Source organism: Castor canadensis, chromosome 11 (assembly GCF_047511655.1).
Source record: "Castor canadensis chromosome 11, mCasCan1.hap1v2, whole genome shotgun sequence".
Classification (NCBI taxonomy): Eukaryota; Metazoa; Chordata; class Mammalia; order Rodentia; family Castoridae; genus Castor; species Castor canadensis.
In genome coordinates, this window is record NC_133396.1 from 139,230,724 (window position 1) to 139,256,829 (window position 26,106).

A 26,106-nucleotide genomic window follows, 5' to 3' on the forward strand; every position below is an offset into this window, starting at 1 on the left:
CACCATGATTTTTGTAGGTGAGGTACAAAGGACATTTGAGAAAAGACAAACAAGCCCATTCCTGCAGGGTTGGACACGGGAAGCCCAGGGAATTTTGTCCAGTTGGTGGCAGTGGGGGAAGACAACTGGAGACCTGTGAGCTGAACTGTCTGAACGATAACCCCAAGTGTCTGAGGAGAAGCACCCATTAATCCCAGGCAGAAATCTGTCCATGAGTGGAAAACAATATGGCAGCGAGGGCAGCAGCTCCCAGGCCCCGATTTTGCACCCCATGGGGAAAAGGGGACTATGGCATTTAGCTCCGTAGCAGACACAGCAAAGACAGCAGTGTGGGGAAACAGCTGAACAGACGGCAAAGTCGGGCTGTTTGAAGGTAAGCTTGTTAGGACCCGGAATCCTATTCCCCCGAGAGACAGAGAGCCAGGCGTGAATGCAATCAACAAAGCAGAGTTTATTGGACTGGCTAGCCAGGGTCGAGCTCCCACACGGACACGCAGGACCGGTTAGGAAAGCAAGACCCTGAGCCTCTTAGGGGGAAATCTTATATAGACTGCAGTGGCGTGCATATTTTTGTTATCAACATTAGACAAGCAGGCAGAGCACATCCTGCACGTACCTCACATCTTGCTCGTATCTCACATCTTGCTCGTATCTCACATCTTGCATTCCCCACATTCTATATGCCCTAACTGAGCCCTGCCGCATTGCTTATCTTATCTACATGGGATGTTTGGTACTGGTTTCTCCAACAAGGGGGTTGGGGCCCACTGAGACCTCATATTCCTTTCATTCCCCCCTTTCTTATGGCCTAAATTGAGGAATCATCCTCAAGAGGATGAAGAGCCTGATATTGTTGGCGGAGGACCAGAAGTTGGATAGTATTAATTCGACTTTTGACAAAAGTCATAAGTCGGTTTAGAATCCAGGGTCCTATGGTAACAAGTAATAGGATGATTATTATTGGCCCTGCCAGTGCAGATAAAAGGGTAGCCAACCATGGGGACTGGTTTAGAATCCAGGGTCCTATGGTAACAAGTAATAGGATGATTATTATTGGCCCTGCCAGTGCAGATAAAAGGGTAGCCAACCATGGGGACTGGTTAAACCAAGACTCGAACCAGCTTTCCCCTGCCTCTTTTTCTCGTTTTCTTTGTTCCAGGCTCTTTCGGAGTTTAGACATGGAGTCACGAACAACTCCGGTATGGTCAGCGTAAAAACAACATTCTTCCCCTAGAGCAATGCATAGTCCCCCTTTTTGGAGGAACAACAAGTCCAGACCTCGTCGGTTTTGAAGTACTACCTCAGACAGAGAAGTGAGGGATTTTTCTAGGTGGCTAATGGAGGTTTCTATTCTCTCTATGTCTTCATCTATGGCTGCGCGCAGTGAAGACATCCCTTTATGTTGAGTAGCCAGGGAGGCTATGCCGGTCCCTGCCCCAGCCACCCCTAGGCTAAGTAGGGTAGCAATGGTTAGTGTAGAAATAGGCTCTCTCTTCTTTCTCTCACCTGTTCCTATATTCCAGTATGAATATAGACTTTCCTCCGAATGATAGAGGATGCGGGGCAGCACAGTCACTATAACACAGAATTCTTTAGAGCTGTTAAACACCTTAGTTGATAGGCATGGGGTGAGTCCGGACCGCGAGCATAGCCACCACCCATTGTCCTTTGGAATTACCCATTTAATAGCATTTTCCCAGGTAGAACTGGCGTTAATAACAGTACATAAGTCCCGTCTGTTCTTTGGCACTTTTCCTAAGCAGGTTCCTTGGCCGCTTACCTGCTGTATGGTCAGACCTCTCTTACGGTCTCCCCAGGAACATTGACTAGGGTTTTCCTCAGATGAGGTATCGTGAGTGGTGTTTAGCCCTATTGCCTCATAGAATGGGGGCCTCACATCATAACATAACCAACAGGAGTTAGTCATGTTAGGGTTGGTGTGGTTTAACGTCAGGAATGCAGCGTCCACTAGGTCCCAGAGGGGGTCTTTAGATGCGGTCATGAGACTGGGCCTCACCAGGGGAGGGCTGGTTTCTGATGGTCTTGGAGTTGTCACATTAGCCCGAGCTACGGTTGAGGGAAGGTGGTGAGTTGTGGAAGGTTGGGGAGATGGCTTTACATTGGGCGGCCTAAGTACCTTATTGGGGCCTACTGCTGTGGACGGTGGCCCTATGGGCTCAATTTTTAATCTGACCACTATGGTCGAGCCAGCATGTCCACCATATTTATAAAATACAAGTCCCCATACCTTACCTTGTATCCACCCAGGGGTGTCCTTCTTGCCAGTTTCAGTGAAAGTGACCTTGATTCTATCTAGATCCGTGGGCTGGCATTTATGGGTGGGTATTGGAATTCTGTGCCCCCTTAATATCCCATTTACAAAGGCAAATTTGACTAGGTCTGATTTTGATATCCCCCATTTCCATTCACTATCATTGGATGTGACACATGCCCATGACCTACAGAAGGAGTATTGTATCCCCCCACATTCCTGGTTCTTTTTGTGGCCGGGGCAGGCATAAAACCCATAACGTCGGGCTGACTCCGGGGCAGTAGACTTGTAGGCAGGATCGATGTCTCTGAAGCAGAACTGAAGCTCCGGCCACCAAGTTCCTATGGGGGCAGTGCGAGTAGTCTCGTTGAGGGTGGTATGAGTCTCCCCATCGGTGAGTATCCAGGTTTGCTTATAGGGCTGGTGAGGGTTGGTTTCTGCGAGGCTCCCGCTCTGGGCATTGAACAAGATCAGAGCGATCAGCCACCCCATCCGTGGCTGCTCCTGAAGGCTCTGCATGTTCCCGGGGCCACAAAAGCTTTAGCTTTAATGGGTTGTCTGGGTGCCGCCGTACAGTCCACTCCTTGACCCCTTCTTGTTTTTGATGATTGGCTCGACGCACGTGGGAGTGGTGGATCCAAGGTCCGATGCCATCAACCTTGAGGGCGGTAGGGGTAGTAAACAGTACAACATAAGGTCCTTTCCATCTAGGCTCTAGGGTTTTGGACTGATGCCTTTTAACCCATACCATGTCACCCGGGACTATGCCATGTTCCGGAGCCGGGTCCCTCTTAACAGCGTGGTATGCTTGAATTAAGGGCCAAATCCGTTGTTGCACTTTAGCTAAAGCCTGCAACATGGTCAGGTAATTTGGGGCTAGATCACCTAGTTCTGGGCTTAAGGTCCTCTGAATGATGGGGGGTGGAGCCCCATACAGGATCTCAAAGGGAGTTAGCCCATGGACATAGGGGGAGTTCCGGACTCGGAAGATGGCCAAGGGAAGGAGCGTCACCCAATCACCGCCAGTCTCCAGGGCCAATTTGGCTAAAGTCTCCTTTAGTGTCCTATTCATCCTTTCTACTTGCCCTGAGCTCTGGGGGTTATATTCACAATGTAGCTTCCAATTGGCCCCCATAGTCTGGGCTAGTCCCTGCAGGACTTTACTAACAAAAGCCGGACCGTTATCTGACCCAATTGCCTCGGGCACCCCATATCTGGGTATGATTTCCTCTAGCAAAGCCTTTGCCACTACCTGACTCGTCTCCTTCTTTGTAGGAAAAGCCTCCACCCAGCCTGAAAAGGTATCTATGAATACCAGCAAATATTTGTACCCAAACTTTCCCAGTTTTACCTCAGTAAAATCCACTTCCCAACTTCTTCCCGGAGCCCTCCCCCGTTCCCGAGTACCTGTATGGTGCCCCTCCCTTCGTCCTGGTTTCATGATTGTGCAGCTGGCACAATCTTCCACAATTTGGCGGACTGCTATGGTCTGGTTCGGAAATCGGAGCTGCGCAGATGTCAACAAGTCTAGTAATTTTCTCCGCCCCAAATGGGTGGACTTATGTAAGTTAGCCAACAGGAATCGTCCGAGTTTTTCAGGCAGAATTAACTTGCCTTCCAAGTCACTTTTCCATCCGTCTTCCCCTTCTCTAAAGGGGGAGTGGGCTCTCATCCAAGTGAAATCCTCTGTGGAGTATTCTGGTCGGGGGGGGGGGGCGGGTAGCGGAGGGAGCTCTGGGACCGGCACGTCTATCACCGCAACCGTGGAAGGTTGCCCTGTCTCCATGGGAGGACTCACCATTGCTACTCTCTTTGCTTCTTGATCTGCTCTGTTGTTACCGACAGCTTCCGGCGTCTTGGCAGACTGGTGGCCTGGGACATACATCACTGCCACTGCCTTCAGTTTTTCCACTGCCATTAACAGACGCTGGACTTCGGCTAGGTTCTTTAGATGTTTTCCTTCTGCTGTGCGGAATCCTCTTTCGCGATAGATGGCCCCGTGGACATGGATGGTACCGAAAGCATAGCGGCTATCGGTGTAGATATTGACTCGCTTTCCTTTTGCCCTCTCCAGGGCCTCTGCCAAGGCAATTAATTCCGCTTTTTGGGCTGATGTTCCGGGTGGGAGGGCGCTGCTCCATACCGTATTTCCTTCTTGGTCGACTACAGCTGCCCCTGCCCTTCGGGCTCCATCTTGGAAAAAACTGCTTCCATCCGTGTACCAGTTTAATTTGCAGCCGGACAGGGGGGTATCCTTTAGGTCAGCCCGTACCTGTGTAACTTCGGAGAGGAATTCTTTGCAGTTATGGACAGGTGTCTGCAGTTCCGGGTTAGGCAACAAGGTGGCAGGGTTCAGGATTACGGGATCTGTGAATGTGATCCGAGGGGAATCCAACAAGAGCCCCTGGTAATGGGTGAGCCTGGCATTCGTCATCCATTTCCCAGGGGGTTGTTTAAGGATTCCCTCCACCGGGTGAGGGGCCGTTACCCAGAGGGCCTGTCCAAAGGTTAGTTTATCGGCTTCTCTCACCAGCACGGCAATGGCCGCTATGATGCGGAGGCAGGGGGGCCATCCTGCCGCTACTGCGTCTAATTTCTTGGAAAAGTATGCCACTGGTCTCTTCCAGGGACCTAGCTGTTGGGTCAAGACTCCTTTGGCTACCCCCTTTTTCTCATCTACAAACAGAGTGAATGGTCTTGTAGGATCTGGCAAGGCTAAGGCAGGGGCCTGCAAAAGAGCGTCTTTTAGCTGATCAAAGGCCTGTTGTTCTCTCTCTCCCCAACTCCAATCTGGAGCTTCTTTGGTGGCCTCATATAGGGGTCTGGCTATTTCCGCAAATCCTGGAATCCAGAGTCTACAGAACCCCGCGGAGCCCAGGAATTCTCTCACCCCCCTAGTGGATGTTGGGGATGGGATAGCCAGAATAGTCTGTTTCATGGCATCAGTCAGCCACCTTGCCCCATCTGCAATCCGATAACCCAAATACGTCACTGACCTTTTACAGATGTGAGTTTTCTTGGCACTTGCCCGATACCCCAGCTCACCTAATTCCGTTAGCAGGTGTTCAGTAGCCTTGATGCACTCCTCTCGGGTTTCTGCCGCTAACAGTAAGTCATCAACATACTGTAATAGAGTGACTCGTGGGTGGCTCCGACGAAAAGGTTCCAGGTCCTGGCTCAGGGCCTCATTAAACAGGGTGGGAGAGTTTTTAAATCCTTGCGGCAGTCTGGTCCAAGTGAGCTGTCCGGATTGGCCCCCATCTTCTTGCCATTCGAAAGCAAATAGCGGCTGACTAATTTCTGACAATGGAATGCTGAAGAAAGCATCTTTCAAATCAAGGGTTGTATACCATACTTGCGAGGGGGGTAGGTGGCTGAGCAAGGTATAGGGATTCGGAACGGTGGGATGAATGTCCTCCGTCCGCTCGTTTACCTTTCGTAGGTCTTGCACAGGCCTATAGTCCCCGCTTCCCGGCTTTCGGACGGGGAGCAGAGGAGTATTCCAGGCAGACTGACAAGGTCGCAGTACTCCTTCCTTTATTAGCCTGTGGATATGAGGGGCTATGCCTCTTCGGGCCTCCTCAGGCATAGGATACTGTTTCACCCGAATGGGGAGAGCAGAAGCCTTCAATTGTATAACTACGGGCGGGAGGTGTTTGGCGAGGCCGGTTCCCGCAGTCTCCGCCCAGGCCGTGGGAAATCTTTTTACCCAATGAGTCATGTCCCCTCCTGGTTCCTGTTGACTCTCAAACAGACGATGCTCGTCAGCCAATGATAGGGACAAGACATGAATCGGGCTCCCTTCTCGATCAGTCACAATTATTCCATCTGGTTCAAAATGGATATGGGCCCCTATTTTGGTGAGTAGGTCCCGTCCGAGCAGGGGAGCGGGGCTCTCAGGGACGACCAAGAAGGAGTGTGTGACCTGGTGTTTTCCTAAGTTCACCTTTCTTTTGGTAGTCCATGTACATAACTGCGTACCGGTGGCCCCCTGAACAACACTTGTTCGTGCCTTGTTCAAAGGTCCATGTGCCTTGTTTAAAACCGAATATTGGGCGCCGGTATCCACCATGAACCCCATCGGCTTCCCCTCCACATGCATTGTTACCCAGGACTCGGGGAGGGGGTCTGAGCCCCGTCTCCTTCAGTCCTCTTCTCCGGCTAGTAGGACTCTGGCCTGCTCTACTGCTCGTTCCCTTTCCCTGTTTTCCCCCGGTCTCCTTCCAAACCCTCTTCTTCCCTTTAACTTAGGACATTCTCTCTTCCAATGCCCCGTTTCCTTACAGTAAAAACAGTGTTCCTTATCCGGGGTCCTGGCGTGGCCCCCTCCTCTGGGTTGGTCCCGGACACCCGCTAGGAAAATACGAGCCATTTCTCTCTGTTGCTTTCGGTTTTCCTTAGCCTGGAACTCCCGGTCCTCCTTTCTCAATTTCTCCTGGGCTTCCCTGTCTTCCTTTCTCTGTCTTTCCTCCCTTTCTTCTGGAGTTTCCCTAGCGGTAAAGACCTTTTCTGCTACCTGTAGCATTTCCCTTATAGTCATCTCCCCTAAGTTTTCCTGTTTATTGAGTTTTCTCCTAATGTCTGGGGCTGCCTGATTAATGAATGAGAGTACCACAGCAGACCGGTGGAGGTCCGCCTCAGGGTCAATCGGGGTGTACTGACGGTATGCCTCATGGAGGCGCTCTAAGAAACCGGCTGGGCTTTCGTTTTCCCCTTGAATGACTGCTTTTACTTTTGCAAAATTGGTGGGCCTTCTAGCGGCCGCTCGGAGACCGGCCATAAGAGTCTGGCGGTAGATCCGAAGACGCTCCCTACCTTCTGCGGTCCCGAAATCCCAATCAGGGCGGCGTAGGGGAAAAGCCTCGTCTATGGCCGGTTGGAGAGTTGTGGGTCTCCCATTATCCCCCAAGACGTTCTTCCTCGCTTCGTTGAGGATGCGCTCTCGTTCCTCCGTCGTAAAAAGAGTATTGAGCAGCTGATGACAGTCATCCCAAGTGGGGCGGTGTGTATGCATGATGGACTCCAGGAGATCTATGAGACACTTGGGGTCTTCAGAAAAGGGCGGGTTCTGCGTCCTCCAGTTATATAGATCACTGGAGGAGAAGGGCCAGTACTGAAACTGTTGCCCTCCTCCCGGTCCCCCTTGGCCCACCATCCGGACTGGAAGTGTAGGGACAGTTTCCTCCCCCTGTGTTGATGAGGGGGGCCCGTCTTCCCCCTCCCTTTCCCGGATCCCTCAGGGGCGAAGTCTTCGACCCATTCCTCCTCCTGCTGCCAGTCCTGTTGAGGAGGATGAGGAAATTTCCTCCTCCGGGGCACTGGCTTGGCCAGGGGGAGTTACGTATGGAGGCGGCCGATCTTCCTCTGCCCCTGCGAGGGATGGGTAAAGGGGGGAACTCTCTGGTAAGACCGGAGATGGTGAAGGAGATGCCCTAATTTGAGGACCGGTCAAGGTGGGAAGAGGAAGTTTTTCCTCCTCCTTTATGACCAAGGCGGGCGTGACTGGGGTTTTAGCCCCGGGGGCCGAACTGGAGGGGTGGGTCAGAAAAACTGTTAACCAAGGGGGAGGGTTCCTCACCAGATCCTCCCAAACCAAAATGTAAGGAACTTGGTCTGGATGGCCTCGATTGTCTGGCTGAAAAATGACTGCTTTAACCTTAGTGATCAGGTCTAGGGAGAGGGAACCTTGAATGGGCCACCCAACTCCAAAGGTGGGCCACTCTGCAGAACAAAAGGTGTCGAACTTACCTTTCTTGATGACCAGACCCGCATTTAAGGCCCTTTCTTTAACTTCTGGAAAGTGAGAAAGGATCAGAGACTTTGGGGTTGTTTGTCCCTGTCCCATTGTGGAAGGAGACTCAAACACCAAGAGAGATAGAACAAAAAGGGTAAAGGCAACAATAATTCCACACACACACAACACTCTCCAGCACTCGCTCGGACCGGTCCTTCTCTCACACTGGTGCGCACCCCATTCAACCTCCTCACCGTCCAACTGGGATATCAGGCCGAAAGGCGTCCACTTGACGGGTGGTCGGTCGACTAGCTCAATTAGTTCTTCACCTGGCGCCAGGGTTCCTAAAATGCTCGAGCCCAAATGAGAGGAAAGCCTCTCCCAATAGGACCCTGTGGTCCTCCTTGCAAGATTCCCAGAATGAATCTCCCTGGGGATTGGCCGAATCCCCGCCGCGGCCCAAATGGAACACTCAAGTTCCTCCAAATGAGGGTCTGGGATCCCCTCCCAACGCCTAGGACTTGGGATCACCCCTGCTTTCTCGCAGGCAGGTTCTGTCTCTCGAGAAAATGAAATCTCGCTGGGGCCTCCAAATGTTAGGACCCGGAATCCTATTCCCCCGAGAGACAGAGAGCCAGGCGTGAATGCAATCAACAAAGCAGAGTTTATTGGACTGGCTAGCCAGGGTCGAGCTCCCACACGGACACGCAGGACCGGTTAGGAAAGCAAGACCCTGAGCCTCTTAGGGGGAAATCTTATATAGACTGCAGTGGCGTGCATATTTTTGTTATCAACATTAGACAAGCAGGCAGAGCACATCCTGCACGTACTTCACATCTTGCTCGTACCTCACATCTTGCTCGTATCTCACATCTTGCTCGTATCTCACATCTTGCATTCCTCACATTCTATATGCCCTAACTGAGCCCTGCCACATTGCTTATCTTATCTACATGGGATGTTTGGTACTGGTTTCTCCAACAAGGGGGTTGGGGCCCGCTGAGACCTCATATTCCTTTCAAGCTCAGGTTAAACACAAGAAAGGACAAGGACCCAGGGAGTAAAACCCAGCTGTAGAGCACAGTTAGGTGGCATCGCTTCCACCCAGGCAGAGAAGTGGAGAGCAGAGGTCAATGTAGTCACCTCCGTCCCCGAATCCACCACGAGAAGATTTTAAGCAAGTTCTGAAACTTAGTGAAACAACGGCGAAGCTGATCAGGAGTAAGGACTTTTAACTTTGTCGCCTTTGGGGGGAAGTTCTGAGTCTCATAAATCTAGCAAGACAGCACTGGGTTTGTTTTTAGCAATAATATCTTGTCACAAACCTTACCACAAGCCTTTTGTGACTTGTTTTTATCTACTTGGGTTTGTCCCTATTTTTTTTTTTTTTTTACTTTGGAACAATCCTTTAAGACAAAACCTTGTTTTACCACGTCAAAGCCTTTCTATCCAGGCAATGTCCTCTTACTTACAACTTTCTTACAACCCTCAGGCCTATCATAGTTTATCAATTGAATCTCAGGATAAACCCTAACGCAATCTTTTAGCCTTCTGGTTTTGCCCTTACCTGTCTGTTTCCATTTTGGAGCAATGGTTCTGCTGTTAGGACAAAATCTTATTTACATACAAAATCCTTTCTTACCCCAAAATGCTCTTTTTTTTTTTATAAACTTTTTTTAAAAACATCTTCTCATCTCTGACTTACTAGTTTCTTGTTACTTTGTCACCTTCTATATACACCTGTAGCTATTATGTAAAATTTGTTGCCACTCGGATTTTTTAAAGGGTGTCTTTACATGGGCCTAAGAGTTATAGAATGATGCATTCCACTAAGATAATGAAACTTTTAAAGGACCTGGAGCTGGAAAACTATTGTAGTACAGTATGGGAATGTGTGAGGAACCCACTTCACGTGTTTGCGTGGATCTTGAAATGCTAGGTCTCCCCTCAAAAGAAAAGGCTAGTGTTCGGGTATTCAATTCATGAGGGCTCTCAACCAAGAAAATAGCCACATAAAAAAATTGATCCTCTGCCTGTACGTATTTCCAGCATGTACAGGGAAGGTTTGGAAATAGCAAGTAGGAGAAGTAGCTTAGTGACAAAAACAAAGAAGGGGGAGAAGGAGAGAAGAAAGAAAGAAAGAAAAAGAGAGAGAGAGAGAGGAAGGAGGGAAGAAGGGAGAAAGGAAGGAAGGAAAGAAAGATCTCTTTGGTGCTACGTCTTGAGTATGATTTCAACCCAAACTTGGGAAAAGAATTTAGAGACAAAAGCATTATAAGTAGACTGGGTTAGCCTTTTTGTCACCTGGAAATTTAGGCCAGCCATTAATACCTGAAACCTGGGAACTAATATTTTATCCAGGGACAGGGACAAACAAATCTCTCCCACAGAGATTTGTTCAAAAGGGTAATGATGAGATAGGGTAAAGTTTCTATTTTTACTCTACCAAGTCCAATAAATGAGTCTCACTAAGACATGGTAACACCCAATAGGAAAATTATAATTTAAGCTGATCTTCTGGTGGTCCAAAAATAAAATTTCAATAAATGAGAAAACATAACTTTATAGGGCACATTCGGGTTGGAAACTAAAAAACAGAAGTAGGCTTCTATTTCTAGCACTGTAACAGGATATACATTTAAAGAATGATATGCATTCTTTAAACGTATGGCCAAGTTGGTGAGAAACTAAGGAATTCCTGCAGGTCAGAAATTTCAGAAAATGGAAATACATTGATCTGAAGATACCATTTACATAACCCCCAGGGTCACCTGCCTGTCCCCAGTGAATTCTAAGGCCGAGTGCGAAAGATAGGAGAGCAAGCTTAGGGCCCTGACAAAGAGGCAGAAAAACGTAGACTTTGAAGGAAAAACCCCTAGGGGAGATGCTGAGGACATGTGCCTGAATCTATCCTGGCTCCCTTCCTTATGAATTTCAACTACAAATCTACCCTTGATAGAGTTGAGGCTGGATTTCATGTTATCTGAATGTTCGTCGGTCATTACAGTGATCTAGGCAGAAATTTGACCTTCCACTATGCTCAGCAGGAGCAAATGTGTATCCCCTCTGAAAGAATGCAGATCCCAAAGAGCGCCCACAGGAAACGGTCCAACAAACAAAACACTGAGAAAGGATGTTAAGCTTTTTAATAGGAAGCTTTGAAAGAATGATGAAAGAAGAAACGATCCAAACTAATCAGAAGATTTAAAAAAGCAACAGAGAAAACTTCTAGAAATGAAGACTAATCCGTGTAACTGACACCTCACAAGATTCAGCAGCTAAAGAGAAAATTAGTGAACGGGAAGAAGCAAACAAACAACTTCCAAAGACCAACAAAGCAAATCCACCTATCATAATGTAATTACTCTTAAATTACAAAAGTGTACTTATTGTCCCCAAAAGGGAAACAAACCAAGTTTTCATAGCTTATCGCATCTAGCACCAAGTCCAAGGTCCCTGAATGATATTTCTTCTTCCTTGAATTCTGTCACGATCCTGGCTTCATTTTCTATACCTCTCACTATGAATACACCTGGCACAGAAGAGTATGGGGAATGAGAGGGAGAAGGTTAAAGTGGAAATGAGTTTAAGTATAAGACAGTAAAATAAGAACAGATGTAGAGGGACTATTTGTGATATCAGTAGAATGACAAATGGGGCTGTGGCTGGTATTTTTCACTTTGTCTGTTCCTCCTGTCTCTAGCTGGTGTGACAGAATAAGCACAGTTTTCATTCCTATGGAGTCTGAGCTCTTAACAATCCCTACCCACACATGCCTAGTGTTATAAGTGAAAAAGTGACAGATTCCACTCTCATCTCCATCTCAAAGTTGTGCATTCTGGCTGTAGGAGAAAACCCACTCTGCCCTGATCGCTGGCTCAGAGTATTTACCTCATCACAAGAGCTCCCCAGCCTGGCTGGTGACCTTTCATGCTGGTTTTACAACTTCCATTGTTAGATAATTCATTATCCAAGCCAGCGCTCTTCTGAAGGTGAAATGAAGCTTCATTAATATTTCCACGAGAACAGCAGGTGAATACCCAAATTGGCCTAGGTAACTTGCAAAGTATGCTTATCCTAACAATAAAAAAGCGTGTCCTCACCACTCTTCTGCCAGGCCAGTGAATTCCGTGTGGTCAGCCCTCTGCCTTCTTTCGCTGCAAAATGAGTTGCTCGGTCAGAAGCAATCCTATGTGGGATGACATGACATTATGTGTGTCACCTGATGTTGAAGTCAGAGCGATACAGAAGAAGCAAATTCAAATCTCAAACATGTCACAGGAGGAAGGAATCGCTGTCCTTCCATGATACAGTCAGCCCGCCACCAGGTTATCTGATGCCTCTGGACTAGCGGATGACATCAGGTGACAAATCAAGAGCCTCTCCTCCTGCAAAGAAGGACAAACATTCTAACAGTCTAGTCTTATTCTAAGGAGTTCATTTATATAACTCTTCCCCGAAAGTCCTTCTCATCAATTCTCATTTCTTCCAAGTCCTGGCCGTATCGGTAAACATTTAGTCCCTGTCTGTGGTTATGCCACAGGCCATCTGTCCTCGTGGGAAAAATGTATCTTACTTAAAGCTCTTCACACTAGGAGGCATCTTCCTCTCTACTGTGCTTCAGGACCATTCCTGAATGGAGCTGCAGAGCCACAGCTGCCCACATCTGGAGTCAGAATAATCTGTGTATCTTTTCATATTTTTTCCTTTACAGCCAGTGAAGTCATGAAGAATTCCCCAAGTCTAGACCAACTGGGTGCTGTGAGTTCATCAACGCCTCTTGCATGTCCTGCCAAGACCAATCCTGCACTTAAGCTTGCACTTACAAAGTTCGGCTGAGCACTTCTCACCTCACAGTGTCAGAGATAACAATTGATAACAGGCGGCCTGGGTTACCGGGCCTTCTGGTGCTATGTTGATCAAGGTCCTAGCCATAAGCTGTTTCTCGGAACTGTTCCTTGACAAAGAAGGCTTGCATTTGCTTCAAGACTAGAGAGGCAACTGCTGATATCTCCATCGGAACCACACTCACATAGCTTCCTCATCTGCCAGGGACACACCAAGTCCCTTGAGGTCTGTTAGGTCCTAAGAGGCAAATCTCAGCACCGCTTGCATCACCTGGACCATCTAGAAAGGCTCCTTGCCCTGGGTCCACTCTGGCAGGCCTTCCTGACCTGAGTATTTGAGAACCACATCCAAACGTGACATACGCTATCTCCAAATCCAAAGGGGCCACAAAGAAAAATCAAACCATATTCCTTTCTTCTGGGAGGGGCACAAGGAGCACTGACACCTTTCACTCTCAAAGGTACCCCGTGTGCCTCACAGCTCATGGCATTTGTCTTCCTTCCCATACCTTCATGTCTACACGGTACACTAGGTCTTCCTGCAAGGTCTTGCAGTAACAACATGGCTGACCCATATGACGTCCTATGAGATGGCAACAGAAGCGAGCTCACTGGCATCAGGACTGTAGAGCAGATGTCCTGAAGCAAGGAGGAAGGGGTGCGATGTACTTCCCATTGGGTTACTGGAAGAGAGAGGAAGGAACAGTTCATCACTTGAATGGCTGCTTCTTATTAGATGCTGGAATTTGTATTGATTTGCTTCCGTGATGAGACTACATTGGGAAAGGCCACTGCTGACATCAGCACCCCCAAGTCCATTGCTCTTCTCAACAGTCCACCAGAGCATTAAGGACAGACCGTCTCCGGGTTGCTGTTCCCTGGGGAGTGGACTTTGAGATGAGCAGCCTGTATCATCACCTTTGCAGGAAGCAGAGGAAGGAAAATTGGGAAACAGAACAAGTGGGCAAGGCTGTAGTCCTAGTAAAGCCCTAGCTGATTTCACAGGGAGCACTGATGGCTGGGTGAGTTGCTCTGGACAGGGCACAGGGACAAGGTCTTTATGCCTCGGAATCAGCCAGTCTTTGAGGCGAACATTCCCCCAAAGGAGGTGTGACCTTGGTAGAAGGCAAATCCTGGAGAAGACCTCTACTGCCAGACGTTAGTCCCCATGTGAGGAGGTAAGTGATTCATCAGTGACACACACAGAGCACCCACTGCCCTGGAAGTGATCTTACTTATTTAACTATTGGCATGGCTGACCGTGGCACCCAGGGCCTGGCCCATGCTAGGCGAGTGCTCTACTGCTGAGCCACCCCCAGCCTTCAGAGTAGCAGCTTTCATATTTGCTCTGCACGGTCTTACCGTGCTTCTTGTCCTAAGAGTTCTCTGCAGTTTCAGAACTCATGGTGGGGAGCTGTACCATCTTCGTGCATCTCCACTTACACATCCACGAACAGAGAAATAATTCCAGAGCGAGGAGCACAGGACTACTGTGAGGTAAACCTAGTGAAAACTACTACTTCCTGTGTTCCTTGAACTCCCATTCTGCTCAGAAGACCACCCACTTCCAGGATTAGGGTTAGCTCGGGACCAGTGTCAAAAACTAAGTGCTGGACGTTCTGCTTTCCGGTGCACACTCGCCCTGCAGAAACTAAGGAGGAAGACGGGTGGTTTTCATGGGTTTCTTCCTCCAGGATTCTCAAAACTTCAGGGTCTTCCAAATGTGTCAGTGGACTCCGGTGCGGGAACTAGCTACAGGCATGTGACCCTCTGTTGGAATGGTTTGTGTCAGGCCTGTGCACCAGACTTACTTTGGTTGCCAAAATCAAGTTGGACCTTAGACAGAAGCTCGTTCATCTCAGCCTTGCGAATGGCTGTCCATGCCTAAAGATGCATCCACGTCTGCTCGTCCTGCCTAGCACCAAACCCTGTTTTCCTAAGAAGCCAGGCTGCCTTCCTCCCTAACTAATGGGTCCATTTGGCCTCTGCTGTGTAAGACCCTTTTGTTCTTATTGAAATTCATACCTCAGCCTAGCAAACGCCCAGAAGACACTTTTTTAAAAATGTGGGCACCTCTAACACTGATGCAGCTGTCTCCGCTATGGTGGGCAGTTTCTTCCGGGCCCAGTAACTCACAGCTGATAAATCTACCTCTTTCCCTGTCTTTAATTTCTCATCTTAAGGGGTTTCTGGCGTCTCAATTTTTATTTAGTTGAGTGACCATTTTTCTGTCTACTTGCCCTATCAATTCAAAGAAAAATATTGAAGTCTCCAACTGTAACCAGGGCTTTGTCTATTGCTCCTCTTAGTTCTGTCAGTTTTTGCTTCAAGTATTTTGAAGCTTTGTTTAATATAAATACACATGTAAGACTACTGTGTCTTCTTTATTGCTATGTAACATCTTTCTACCTCTTCCTCGTTCTGATCAAAGCAGAATTCAGACCTAGGCAAATTGCCTTTTTCTTTCTTTGTCAAATAGGGCGGTAATTTCTATCCTCAGAGTAGTTTTTCCTTTCTGGTTTTTTTTTTTTTTTTTTTTGAAACACTGTCTTTCTGTGTAACGCAGGCTGACCTGAAGCTTGCTATGTAACCCAGGCTGGCCTCAAACTTGTGATCCTCCTGCCTCAGCCTCCCAAGTGCTGGGATTACAGGTGTGCACCGCCACGCCCAGCTATCTTTATGAGATTCTGAAAAATAAATGAAGTGCCTGGATAAAAATCCCTAATTTTCTGCACACTTTCTTAGCAAAGACTCAACAGAAGTAAGCGTCTTTTCTTCTGTCTTCGCCCGCCCGAAGGCAGGTAAACCCGTGTCCTGATTATTTAGCCACACCCTGCCTCACTGCAAGCCACATACTAAATTATGAGAGAGGCTCTCGGTAATGTCAGAAGTGAAAACACCATCCGTACATCGAGCTTCTGACACTCAGCTCCTGAAGGAGTCAACCTGAGTCAGATGAACCTCGTGGCTCCAGGGTTAGAAAAACCTGAATTCAAATCCCAGCTCTGCTTCTCACACAACGGTGCAAACAACCGCACGCTGCTTTCAAGTTGCCCATCGGAGCCTCATCCAGCAGGGAGGGTGTCTGTGGGGTTTGTCCAAGGTGGTGCACGACAGGCACACAGCTATGCCCAGCGGGCGATGCCTGCTTATTGTTTCTGTCAACACATCTTGTTACTTAGTACTGTGGCGTGGGACCCACTATGAACAGTGCGATGCCGTGGGAGGGACGGTGCGGTGACACTCATGAGCCTCAGCCGCAAGCGATGGAGAAGCCCCGGCAGCCGGGACGCCATGTCCCTGCCTGGCCCTTGTGGAGAAAGATCTTGTTTGATGCGATTGTCATGGGAGACATGCCGGGTGAGGTGGGGGTGGGGGTTCATGTTACTGAAGCATGTTAATTTCATCTTTAATTCTGTGTTCCCAATCTGCAGCTTCTGTAATCTGACGGCCATATTTGCAGTTGAGACCATTGGCGTGATTCCCAAGTAAGGAGCGGGGCCGAGTGGGGCTTTAAGGAAGGAATTTCTAAGTGATGTGAATGTCACCTGAGAGGAGACGCTCCTCAGGGCCTCCCAGGGAGACTCAGGTCCCCAGATTAAATCCTGTTATCAAAATATTATTCAATGCGATGTGATTTAGTGAAGCCTAACAACAACAACAACAAAACTTGTATGAAGTGTTCATTGCAGAGCCCGTGGCTTACACAAGTCTAGATTTAGGATTTTTTTTTGTTACTGTCTTTCTACTGGTGAAATGTCTTGTTACTTTCCTGAAGCCCTAATATTTCCATTCTATATATGACAGCCTGACACTGAGGGAGGAATTGCTGAGAATCTCGCTAACCTTCACGCGCCCTCTTTGGTTCTAGCCTGCCCTTCAGCTGCCTGTGCTTACCCTGTCTCCACCCCAACTTCCTGGGAAATAGGAGAATGCCAAGGTTGGGACTGGGAGATGGCCGTATTGGACCCTGTCACTGTAAGCCTGAGTCAGCCTTCAGCCACTGCTGTCACTCAGAAGCATCCGGGAAACAAGCAGTAAAGACACTGATTTCCCTGGACTCGGCTCCAGTCAAAAGTGTCAAAGTCTTGACGCTAATGGGAGGGCCTCCAGTGATTTTGCTTCTCTGTCCTGGGCCTGGAGTTTGGGATTATTTTTGTTTATTTGTTGCAAAATGTTAAATAAATATAGAAGACGGGCCTGACATGTCTGTCACTCAGTAGCAAAGCACAAGAAGCCCTGGGTTCCATACCCAGTGCCCAGACAATTAATTTACTTGTTACTTAATCTTACCGACTCCTCAGTTTTTTGTGAGAATGGAAGGTTAATGGTATGAATAGTCCACAGATGAGATGAACCAAGAGTTGCTCCTAAGTAACTTTGGCACATGAACGTAACTTCTGTAGGGACTTCTCTTCCTCATTAGGTTGGGAGTGTTTGGTTAGGTGACTGTGGAAAGTAATGTGTCTGTCCACATCCCCACCCACAGGAAGGAGGGAGGGAGAGAAAGGATGGATGGGAGGCCTGCCTGGCAGGCAAATTCACCAAGGCCTCACCTGTCCTCTGAGCCCTCCCTCCCCATCCTCAGGAGAAAGCAGGCTCTCCCCAGAGGACACTGCTTCACCTGCGGCCCTCATACCTGATGCTGATTTTTTGGGTTTTTTTACAACTTCTGTGTGCCTGGAGGCCTCACTAGCACTTCCACATCATTAGGTGTCCTGGTTCTTATTCTAAGAAAGCAGAAAAAGCAAAACAAGCCTACGCTGGTCTTCCAGGCAAATGGTACCTGCTCTGGCTCCAGCTCTCCCTGTCCTCATCCTGTTGTCTCCAGCTCCCGAGGATTCACTGATGACTGTGGTCTCACCACAGTTTTCCTCTCCCCACCCAGCCCCACTGATGGTCCCCTGTTCAACTCTGCCAACATCAAGCTTTTGCTCATCCTTGATGACCTCCTCTCTTCACGTCACCGTTCACCACAACCACTCCTTGGATGCCATCATTTCCATAACTGCTCTGCCTCCTAACTTTGCTTTCCTTTTTTGTGCAGCACTGAGATTTGAACTCAGAGCTTCATGCTTGCTAGAGCTTACCACTTGAGCCACTTCACCAGCCCTTTTGTTTTTTAAAATTTATTCTTTGTTTTTAGAAGTACTGGGGATTGAACTCAGAGCCTCATGTTTGCTAAGCAGGCATTCTACCGCTCGAGCCACCCGACCAGCTCTCTGTTTCTTAGAGCTGCTCGCAGCCTCCTGTCCTTCCCACTTGACTCCTCTTCCAGTCTTTGTTACTTCCCATTTTCTTACATTAGAGTTCAGTTTCTGTGACCCTTACCAGACTCCTTGGTAAGGGAAGTCTAGGAAAAACCCCCAACTTTCCTGCCACTATTTCTGGACTACACCTGAGCAGCCCAAGAAAAGCTCCACAACCAGGCAGACTGATCACCAAACTGCCTGGGACTCTTACTGTCTTTCGTTGGCTCAGCTGATGCTGCCAGACTTTATCCAAACCTCCTCCTCACACCTGCTTTGCTTAACTGCCATCAGATCAGCTGGTTCCACCTTCGCAGAGACACTGGGAGTCCTTGGATAGAACGCTTTCCATTCCTTATTCTACACGTAAACATCTGCTCACAGCTGTCTCCACGCTGTCCTCGTCCCACCTGCGACACTAAAGGAACTAACGTTCCTACTGTTCAAACATAACACGACCCCTGTTTTGCACCCTACCGCTTCCCACTTTCTAAGCAGGTTTTCAAGGAAATGATCCCTTCTCTCTTCTCGCACTCGACGTTGCCTCTCAACCTGATCCAATAGCCTCAAATTTCACCTTCGCAGGATGAAACTTCTCAAGAAGCTTGTCTACACCCAGTCTCCACATCCCTGTGTTCCAGCCGTTCCCCCAGGCTGTCCAGCCTGGTTTCTGTGTAATCACTTCTCCATTTAGTTCTCACTAGAATAGCTTCGCCTCCATTAACCTAACTGGTATTTTTTCAATCCTTGTTTTATTTGATCTTTCATAAGCATTGACTCTTCCTAAGTTGGCTGGTTGTAATAACTATTGTTTTTTTCTAAACTATAGAGTCTTTTCTCTCACTCCCCTCTCCTCTCTCTCCCTCTCCCTCTCCTTCTCTCTGTCTCTCCTCTCTCTCTCTCTCATCCTTTTTTAGCAGCCATTAAGTCCTGGCCTCCCTCGAGGCTCAGTCCTGTCCTCTGAGCCGCTCTGCTAAGCTCGTCCACACCTGTGGCTTCAATTAGCACCCATACACACGTGAATTCCAGATTGCCTCTCCAGCCCAGTCCAGGGCCATTTATTTATCCCACCATCTACTTAACCTCTTCTCTGAGCTTTCTCAAAGATTACTCAAACTAGGTATGTCCAACAGCAAGCTCACATCTTAGCACCCACTCCGGAAGCCCAGTTTTTGTCCTTCCTTAAAACTGATCCATCAGGTAATTACGTATGCCACGTGCATTGTTCTCGGCCAGCTCCAGGAGAGTCCAGTTGCGTAGGCTGTGATGTGAATGGTGTCCACTGTGGTGACCCTGTTTTCCAAAATTCCTCTCCCAGGAAGTGGTACATCCAACTATGCAAGCTGGATGCCTAGGAGTCAAAAAACCCAAACCAAAAACCTCTTCTCTCTCTCTCTCTCTCTCTCTCTCTCTCTCTCTCTCTCTCTCTCTCTCTCTCTCTCTCCCCTGCCCTTATTTTCTCAACTTCAGGCCCATCAACCTTCTTTCAGTCTTCCGCCTTCTCTATACTCTGTCCATAGCAGGGCCTCTGTGCACACCACATCTTCTGTCTGGAATAGCTTCCTTTCCTTCTTTACCTGTCATTTAGCAAGGTTACTTCTATCTAGTCCTCGGATCAGGGGAGAATTATCCTTTCCCCATGAAGACATTTCTTGATCCCATCCCCCAGATCAGGGGCTTTCACGGCATTGTATTTCGCTCCTCCTTAGCTCTTACCGGTGTGTGAGATTATGTCCTCACCATATAAGCTCCCTAGGACGGGGCTCATGTGAGTTTCTGCTTATTGCTGTATCACCTTGCACAGCATGTGGTAGATATCAGATGGTTATGTTACTTAATTTAGATCCAAGAAAAAGGAATGCATTCTCTGAAGCCAAATTATGTTTAGGAGAAAGATCAGACTAAGACACCTGGGGACTGGGGAAAGTGTAGCACTGACAACAAATAATTATGGCAGAAAGGGAGCCAGAAACTAACGTCACATGCTAGCACACCAATAGGAAACCACACTTAAGTGCTAGCCTAAGGAATAAATCCTCTCTCACAAGGGGTGCCCACGTAGAGTCCCAGGTGAAAAGGCATCAGATGACTGGTACCCAGCTGAGAGTGGTGTCCAGTAAGTGGTATACATACACACTGTCACACAGACACACAGACACACAGACACACACACACACACACACACACACACACACCTGGTTGGCCCTCAGGTAGCTCAAAGTCAATATGCCCCAAAGTAAACCAGCTATATTCACATCCACACAAAGTGCTCTAAGCTGGGTGTGGTGGAGCACATCCACAGTGCCAGCTACTACAAAGGCTAAGGCAGGAGAAACCCTTGAGCCCAGGAGTTCAAGACTACCCTGGGTGACCTAGAAGGAACTTACCTGCCCATTTCCTAACAAAAAAAAAGGGAATTGGAGTGGAGAATCTTCTCTCTGGACGTCCTCTCAGTGAGTGGTGACACCATCCTCACAATGCCTAACTCCCAAATTGGGCAGCGTCCTTTATTTGCTTATGTTTCTCAAATGCTACTTCTTAACAACTACCAAGACGAATCCAGCCGAACTTCTGTGTTCATCTTAGGCCTAGCCCTTCCTCTCCATTTCTTCAACCTCTCATTCAGTAAGTCTCACATCAGCCCTTGCCAGGTGATTACAAACACCTCAAAACTGGTTTTTCTGCCTTTGCACTCAAGCTTCACTCTGATCCATCTGTCACACTGCCATCAGAATTGCCCTTCTGAAATGCCAATCCTATAGCACACCTCTGAGGCTCCCTCTTGTCTTTTGGCGAAAATCCATACTGTGTGGTGATGTGAGCTTTCTCATCTGGCCCCTGCCAACTGCCCACCTATCTTTTTTTTTTTTTCCTCCTCTCATTTTGAGGATCAAACCTCCCCCATGCTGGGCAAGCGCTATCCCACAAAGCCACAGCCCAACTCCCTGTCCACTTGTCATTTCTTGTCTCTTATCTCCCTGCCTGGCACTTGAAATCTAGTCATATTGAGTTGACATTCACTTCCAGAATGTCCCAGAGAGATCTGGAAGTTTCCCCAAGCTTTCATGGCCTTCACATGTATCTCCCTTTGCCTAAAACACCCTTCCACCTTAGTCACGTCCTCCACTGCCAGGCGTTTTATCCAGCTGGCCCTCCCCTTACTCGGGTGAGGGTTCCCTCCCCTGGAAGGCCTCCCATGAACCTGGCTCCACAGAACCACATGCTTCCTTCTCTTGTCAGTTCCACACGGCTTCTTCCCTGGTCAGCCTCACACTTGGTCACCTTGAGGACAGACACCATGTCTCACTAACCTGTGTTCTCTGTCAGTGGCACAGCAGCTAGATATTCAAAAGCTGCTTGACTAAGTAAGTTAACAGCCAGAGTGGGAACAGTGGCCTCTGGTGACGTTGGCTATTGTCCTGTTTCAGACCAAATGTCTACTTGGTGGCTGCCTTCCTTTTCATCCTGATGCTGGTGTTCTTCACGATTCTCGTCCTGAGCTACTTCCACTACCAGAGGATTTACAGACAGTATATTTATGAACCACTTCACAAGCCTCAAAACAAACAAAAGAAAAATTAGGGAAACCAAAAGCTTATTCCGAATGTGTGTGTGTAGAAAATGAACTATATATGTATATATACTCTAGGCTCGTAGCATTATCAAATTCAAGATCCGAAAAATGTTCTTACGTTACCCTCAAATGTTTTCATATACATTGTGTTAAAGCAATCCTTAATGCGTTTATATTCATTAACTCTATAAACTGTTTTTACTGCATTTAAAAAACTAGACTGTGTTTGGCTATTATAATTCTTCCTAACAGTAAAAGCAAATTTTCAAAAATATATAAATGTGCCACATATTATTTTGAATGAAATTTTTCATATGCAACCTTTCGTGACTTGTAGTTAATTTGTAGCATATAAGGGACTTAATAAAGGTGCATGGATTTAAATAATCTATCTTGAAGATTTTAGAAGTTTTTCTAGCGGCAGATTCACACATGAAATGGGAACATTATTACATCAAAAATGAGGCGGCCAGGCCCGACGGTCGCCCTCACTGGCTGGTTCCCCGCCTACCTGGCCTCCGTCCACGCTCCCTGCCTCCTCCTGCTCTTGCCTTCACTCTCCCTCGGTCCCTCTGTTCTCCCTTCGTCCACTCTCTCTTCATCCATATTCCCTCTGTTCTTCCATCCACTTTCTCTCTGCCCTTCTCTTCTCTCTCAGTCCGTTCATTCCTACTGTCCATCCGTCCGTCTGCTTCCCCACTGTCCAGTCTCCTACTGTCCTACCATTCTCACTCTGTCTGTTCTCCCTCTGACCCTCCACTCTGTTCCTCCACTTCCCCCGACCCTCCGCTGTCCCTCCGTCTGTCCAATCTTCCTCTGTCCACTCACCCTCTGTCCTTCCATCCCTACCCTCTCCCTCCGTCCATCCACCCTCCCTATGTCCGCTCTCCCTCCGATCGCTCTCCCTTGGTCTTTCGTCCACCCTCCCACCGTCCTCTGTCCCGGGTGGGCCTACCCGCCCATCGCGCCCATGTGGCCACTTCTGTCCTGCGTTTCCCTCGGGAGCGGCGCGGGCGGCGGGCCCCAGAGTGCTAGCGCTGGACTTCCGCTCTCTTCTCCTCGTGGCAGAAGTGGGTGCGGGGGCTCTTGCTGGTCGTCTGGCCGGCTGCCGCTGCCTGGAGGGTGGGAAGTATTCCCTGCAACGCCTGCCGGGAGAGGAAATGTGGAGGAGGAGGGTGTGGAGGGCTTGGCACCATCCCTTCCTCCAGCCTGCAGCGACAATCACTCCTGGACATGTCCCTGGTCACGCTCCAGCTCTGCCACATGCTAGTGGAGCCCAACCTCTGCCGCTCAGTCCTTATTGCCAGCACAGTCCGTCAGATCCAGGAGGAGATGAGCCGGGATGGTGTGTGGCCTGGGGGGCACCACTTGACCGCCTGGTGTCCTCGGAGATCGATCCTGCGTCACACAGCGAGAGGGTCCGAGGGGGAGTACTCTGGTCCTGAACAAGACACTGGCCCCTGCCAGGTCTGGCTTCTGAACTTTCCATGGTCAGCTCAGTACAGGATCCAAGGAACCCTCAGAGCAACCTCTGGGAGATGGACACCCCTCAAGAAAACAGGGGAAGCTTTCAGAAGTCACCGGATCAGATATTTGAGACCCTGGAGAACAAAAACTCCAGCTCCGTGGAGGAGCTTTCCTCAGACGTGGACAGTTCCTACTACGACCTGGACACAGTGCTGACTGGAATGATGAGTGGCACCAAGCCCAGCCTCTGCAATGGACTCGAGGGCTTTGCAGCAGCCGCCCCTCCTCCCACTTCGAGCTGCAAGTCTGACCTGGCTGAGCTAGACCATGTGGTAGAGATCCTGGTGGAGACCTGAGAGGAGGCCAGGGGGCCAACGACAAGGCCACGGGCCCCAGAGCGTTTATCAGATGTGTACAGAGCACTTGGTCTTGTGAAGGAAGCCCTCGCCAACCACAGCCAACGACCTAGCCCTGCTTGACCTGCTGTTGATTGTGAAAACATCCTGGACAGATTGCCACTGGCACTGCCCCAAGCCTGACCTCCTCCCAAGGAGTACAGGACAGAGGCTGTCTCACTATGAAGTCTTCTCAGCCCTGGCTGGGTGAAGTCCCATAGCCCTGGGCCCCTTTTCCCCTTTTGTATGTGGACTGCAGCAACCGTGGAGGACAGCCTGAACCATGAGCTGCATTCTACCTTGTTTAAATTTAGATAGGTGAACTTTTTAAAATCAAGTTTTATATGTTTTGGGCAATATATTTGTCTTAAGATATATTTTTAAAACTTTTTCTACTTTATCTCTTTAGATCTTTTTCAGCTATTTTCTTAAAAGTATATTTTTTCTACAAATGTTTTCTGCTGCTACATTAGAAACTTTTACAGCCTAAACAATTATAGTTACTGTGTTTCCTTTTTTTTAAGGTTTAATTAGGGAATTATTATTTTTTGCAATGAGCTTCGCTACAGTCCAGGGCAACTTTAGCTTTACACGTGAGCCCTCCATCTTATTCTGCATTCCAGTAGAGTGCGATTATTGAGAACTGAGCACAGCTACTGCACGTCCATCACTAGAGCTCTGCAAGCTGCTTCCTAGACTTGTGTGTATATGATGGAGGGTTTTATTTAAGCCTATTTATATGTAAGTGCACTGAAGGTGAAGGTCAGATGTCTGTAGAGATGGCAGCACCAGTTCATCTTCAGGACTGTGGAGTGTCAGGTGGTTTTATTGTACAGTCTTCTGTGGGTTGTGTTTACAAGATGCCCTCCTGTCTGGTTCCCAGTAACACCCTGTGGGGATAGAGGTGGGAGAAGAGCACTGTGCTCCATGCAGTGTGTACATGGAGGCTTCTGGCACCAGACATGCATTTGGAATGGACGTGTGCCTCTGGGCCCTTGGGTTGGAGAATGCCTATGCTTGCTCTATTCAGTTGGTGCTGGGACATTTAAAGGTTAAAGTCTGGCATGAAGGAAGTCCAATTCCTTGTAGCTTATGGCCCCTCAAACCTAAGGGTCATTAGTGTGCTGCCCCTGAAAGAGAGCTAGGGGACCCTAGTGCTCAGATTGCCTGTACCTCCAGGTCCCTGTTGCCAGCTCACAAGTCACACTCTTTGCCCACTTTCACCCTGACACAGGTGTTTCCTGTTTCTCTTGTGCTTTTTCTAACTTCCCACCTGAGCCTAAAATGTCTATTATTTTCTTTTGTGCATATGACCATTTTTTAATATCAATGATATAAACCTCACTTTATTAAAAAAGTTACTCAGCAAACAGAAAAAAAAATGAGGTGACCCATGCTTTAATTTTAATTCTAAGTTTCCATATTTGATTTTTTTTTGCTCAAAATAAGCTTCTTAATTTGTTCAACTGTTATTGTAGCTCCCTAAACAATTAGCATTTCTGTCAGTCAGGGTTCAACTGGAGAAGCAGAACCAGCAGGAGTGTGTGTGTGTGCGTGTAGATTTATTGAAAAAGAAGGCTGGCTACACAAGTCTGAAAGTCACAGTGCAGGTGTCAGGAATCAGCAGGACAGAGCTCTGTAGCACAAAGTTGTTGTTACCAAAGAATTTCTTTTTTACTAAACTCAGGAATAAGACAGGGCTAACTGCTACTCCTCGTTGTTTTTGAAGTTCTGATATTATAAGAGAAAAAACACAATAACAAGTATAAACGTTGGGGAACAGAGATAAAATTCACTCTTGAAATAGGAAAAATATAAGAAAAAAACCCTATAAACTCCCAAATCCACGACAGGTTTTATGAGACCTGCAAAAGGATGCCGTGGTGGCCATACTTCCCAAAGCCAGGAGCCCACATTGCCACGGGACAGACAGCCTGCAGATAACTGCAAAGACAGCTAATGCAGCAGGCAAAAACTGATAGCCTACAAGGCTGTGGATTAACATTTACCAAGCAGATGGCATGGGAGAGGAGACCAGGGACAGTCACCTCAATGAAAAGTCATGGTCCGTCACAAGTCCCCAGACCAGAGCTGAAGAGGTGGCTGAGAACCTAGGAAGAAGGATTTTACCATACTGTGGCAACTGCCACGGTGTTGATTCCCCCAAAGATGGACAGCTGCCTACTCAGGTGACTGTAACTTGGGGAAAGAGGAGTAGCCAGACATTTTTGATGACTGTAACACACAGGTCTGAGTTGACATTGACACCCAGAATTCCAGAAGTGTCATCAAGTCTACCCCCTGTAGAGTCAGGACCTGTGAGAGCTGAGGTGGCCCCTCTCCTGAGGGGTCATCTCCCCAGTCCCCGAATGCATGATTGGAAGTCGAGTCAACTCAACTTGTGGAGTCACTAGGCTGTGAAGTGGGGGCCATCCCAGTGGGGAGGCCAAATGAGAGTCTCTGCGCTGCCCACACACCCCAACAGAATGAGCAAATCATTGTCATTTTCTGGGGGCTGGAGGAGACTGGCAGAGATTAGCGTGACCATTGAAGACCTAAGAGGCATAA

General features: G+C 48.3%; 1 protein-coding gene and 1 pseudogene across 1 annotated transcript in view; both read left to right on the forward strand.

The window, feature by feature from the left end:
• Catspere (catsper channel auxiliary subunit epsilon) overlaps positions 1-21,951 on the forward strand; it is a 130,699-nt gene extending 108,748 nt beyond the window's left edge. Inside the window, exons 21-22 of the mRNA XM_074048792.1 lie at positions 16,288-16,341; positions 21,531-21,951. Of these exons, the coding sequence (XP_073904893.1) occupies positions 16,288-16,341; positions 21,531-21,684 (208 nt within the window). The 3' untranslated portion in view covers positions 21,685-21,951. The remainder of the gene's footprint in view (positions 1-16,287; positions 16,342-21,530) is intronic.
• A 910-nt stretch (positions 21,952-22,861) lies between these two features.
• Positions 22,862-23,553, forward strand: LOC109681573 (cell division cycle-associated protein 4-like; annotated as a pseudogene).
• The last annotated feature ends 2,553 nt before the right edge of the window (positions 23,554-26,106 follow it).